This window comes from Propithecus coquereli, unplaced genomic scaffold (assembly GCF_000956105.1).
Source record: "Propithecus coquereli isolate 6110/MARCELLA unplaced genomic scaffold, Pcoq_1.0 Scaffold11, whole genome shotgun sequence".
NCBI lineage: Eukaryota > Metazoa > Chordata > Mammalia > Primates > Indriidae > Propithecus > Propithecus coquereli.
In genome coordinates, this window is record NW_012134969.1 from 8820025 (window position 1) to 8823620 (window position 3596).

The 3596-nt window shown below is 35.2% G+C and overlaps 1 protein-coding gene across 1 annotated transcript in view; it reads left to right on the forward strand.

Annotated features, from left to right (window-relative positions):
• The window catches only part of CKAP2 (cytoskeleton associated protein 2), a 20321-nt gene extending 19657 nt beyond the window's left edge, over positions 1-664 (forward strand). The window contains exon 9 of the mRNA XM_012648656.1: positions 369-664. Coding sequence (XP_012504110.1) covers positions 369-624 — 256 coding nt within the window. The 3' untranslated portion in view covers positions 625-664. The remainder of the gene's footprint in view (positions 1-368) is intronic.
• Positions 665-3596: the final 2932 nt, after the last annotated feature.

Sequence of the window (3596 nt, forward strand, 5' to 3'; positions counted from 1 at the left end):
GTCATTGGAACATTTCACCTTTTTAATACTGTATTTGCTTTCCTTTTCCTTAAATATTGTCATTTTGAAAAACAAAACTTTTACATGATTTTACTTTAATCGCTGTGTGTTATTAATAACAGTTGGTCTTGGAATTGAGGAATTAAGTCAATTCTACTGATACTCAGGTGTCTACTATGTACAAGTTGTAATGACAAATAGAGAAAAGGATAAGTTCCTCACTACTTGTAGTACCTCTCCCTTTCTATAAGGTAACCAATCACATGCTTATAACATACACGTTATAGTATGATAAATAGCATGAAAGTACAAAGCAAAATGTTGTTAACATGTTTTAGAATTCTGGGAATAATTTTATGTTTTTTCAGTGTAAAAAAGAAGGTGCAATATGACGAAACAAATTCAACATTTAAAGAGCTGAAGTTCTTAACACCAGTGAGACGTTCTCGACGTCTTCAAGAAAAAACTTCTCAATTGCCAGATATGTTAAAAGACCATTATCCTTGTGTGTCTTCATTGGAACAGTTAACAGAGTTGGGAAGTGAAACTGATGCTTTTGTTTGCCGCCCTAATGTAGCACTGTGCCGGATGTACTCCGAGACTGAAACAACAGAAGAGAAATAAAGCTCTGATAAGGAATGGGGTTTTTATTATTCCTGGGGTGTTTTGTGTAGCTTTGTATTTCCCTAATATCTGGAGTTGACCAGTTACCTACAGATCCTAAGTATTCATGGCAGTGAGCTCCTTTACTAACATTCATTTTACAGCAGGAATTGTGCACAACCCAGACTGTTGTGCCTGTGTCCCTTGGACTGCCTCTGGGTCTTCACTGTCACTTTTCATCAGTGATAGTGAGTCTGTACCTGTGGTCTCTTGGCCTCTTTCTTTTGATTGTACCTGAGGCCACCAAGAAGGATAGTTAACTAAATACGCCATTTCTAAGAAAAGGTAACTTTGTGTAAGAAAGAAAAGGTGCCAAATTTAGTGGATATTCAAAACATTAATCTGAATTCCTTTTGTAACTTGACTATGTAAAATTTAAAAATTTTAACTTCCAAAGCTTTAACTTCCAAAGATTTGATAGTTTATAAAACTATTAGAATAGAGTTAGGGAAGGAATATAATATTTAATAAATATCATTCTAGTTGGTAACATTTCTAAAATAACCAATACTTACACTTGCTTTCTTCCCCATAATATGAAAACATCACTGTTATATTATGTCCCCTGAAACCTGATAGTTACATACAGTAAATAGTTTTCTTCTCCCCACTCAAATACCACCAATAATATTGTTTTATAAGGTCCCAAACTAATATTTAAATGGCATACTTCCTCTATCAACTCTACAGTTTCAAATAAGTGAATTTTTTTAAGTGTAAAAGATGAGTTTAGAAACTATGTAATATGAATGTGATTGAACATCACATACATAGTCTCATTTATGTTCATTTCATTTGTATAATATCTCTGTTCTATTTATTGTCTCATGTTCTAGAGAGTAGAATTTTTATTCTTTTTTAACTGTGTACCTAACACTATATAATAAAAATGTGTGTATAATGATGTCCCAGTGATGTTTATTTCAACAAATATTTTATGAAATGCAGTTGAACCACAGTGAATGAATTTGAGCTTCGCTTTTGAAATACATTGTAGTAAGATTTGACTTGGGGTTTTTGACACATGAATTAATAAGTATGTGCTTACTGGTGTATTTCCTTTTAAAAAATGATCATCAATCTACTTATCTAAAAAGTTACACAACTTTTTTCACTTTAACAGAAATAACTATGTTCTTTAGTTTTTTTCATACTTTGTATGATGAATAACCCAAAATATGTTGTTTTGAAATAAAGTTCAAGCTGTCATACACGCTCAGCTTTTTAATATCTATAACACATAATTCATTTGTCTATATAGCATAGTTGGAAATACCTCAGTGAAAGAGAACTCAAGATACTAACTTTTATGTTTGGACAAGTTTCTTAGGGTGGCTTCCCTTCCCTCCTTCCCCGCCCCTTAACTGAGGGAAAATCTGTCTCTAAATGCTCCCATTTATAACCAAAGGTCTAACTCCGTTTCAGATGCTTAAGAACAGCTATCATGTCTCTCTGACCTAGGTTTGTTCCAAGCTAAATATCTAAAGATGTGGTATTGTGCGTGAGTGTCAAATGGACCAGTGTTCCAAAATCTCAAGCTCCTCCCTTTCCTTAAAAGTTGTTGACCTTGGAGAAGTTACTTAGCTGACCCTCATCTTTCCGAAGAGTAAAATGGATATAATCCCTTCCTATAGTTATTTTCCATCATGTTATCTACCTGCCTCCCGGGCTGATTTGCCAGGAATGGCCACCTGACCCAAGCTGGACATGTCAGAGACCTTTCCACTGGAATTTGTAATCAAGACAGAGAAAGCCTTTTTTTATAGGTAGTTAGACCTGCAGTATGTAAATATGAGGCACTGGGTGACCATATGAGGGTTGGAGAACAAAGACCCCAATGGAACAATGAAATAGGTACCCAGGGAAAAGCAGAGACTCTTGCCTGGGGTTTTCTACAGACTATCAGTTGTATATTATCCAAACTATTGTGGTTAAATTGAAATACAGACAAAGCAAAAGTCTTAATCCAACCACTACCCTTCTTAGATGTAATATTAATGTGGTAACCTTCCAATTTTTTTCTGTATATTTAACATACATACACAAACCATCTTGATACACCTGTGTGTGTGTACAAATTTGCTTTGTTGGACATAAATACCACCATATTTCATATATGGTTCTGTAATGCTTTTTTTTCTAATTTACTAAATCTTGGCCTACTTTTCATTGATATAAATCAATGTAACACTATGACTGCATGGGAATTTAGCAAAAAATATATTTCAAAATAGTGGAGGAAAGAATGTCTGTGAGTCACTTGGCTGTCCATTTTGGGAAGAAGAAAGTCCCTGCCTCACACCACTTACAAAAATAAATTCCAGGCAGGATAAATAGATAAGTATTATTGGAAGGTAATGTAAAATACATTTTTATCCTTAGGACAGGGAGAGCCTTCTTAAGCAAGACCCATTTATAAGTAATCTTTAATATTGAAGGGCGTGATAGAGCCCACAGACTTTAGCAGCAGGTAGTAGCAACAGCACTAGGTCCACCTCAGTGGGTACAAGTGCAAGACATTCATGCAGAGGCCAGACCAATTGTGGCAGCTGAGATCTTCAAATTTTTGTAAGAAAAATGGATGGTGAGCTTAGAATTCTATGCTCAAGCTATCATTCAAGTTTAAAGGCAAAAATGACATTTTCAAACAAGGAAGGATTCGGTTTACTGCTCATGAATTTATCTGCTCATAATTTGTCTAACACTAAATGTGTTAGTCCAGTGAAATGAAAAGTAAATCTAAGATTTAAAAAGTGTTAGCCACAGGCCGGGTGCGGTGGCTCACGCCTGTAATCCTAGCACTCTGGGAGGCCGAGGCGGGTGGATCGCTCAAGGTCAGAAGTTCGAGACCAGCCTGAGCAAGAGCGAGACCCTGTCTCTACTAAAAATAGAAAGAAATTATTTGGACAACTAAAAATCCATATAGAAAAAAT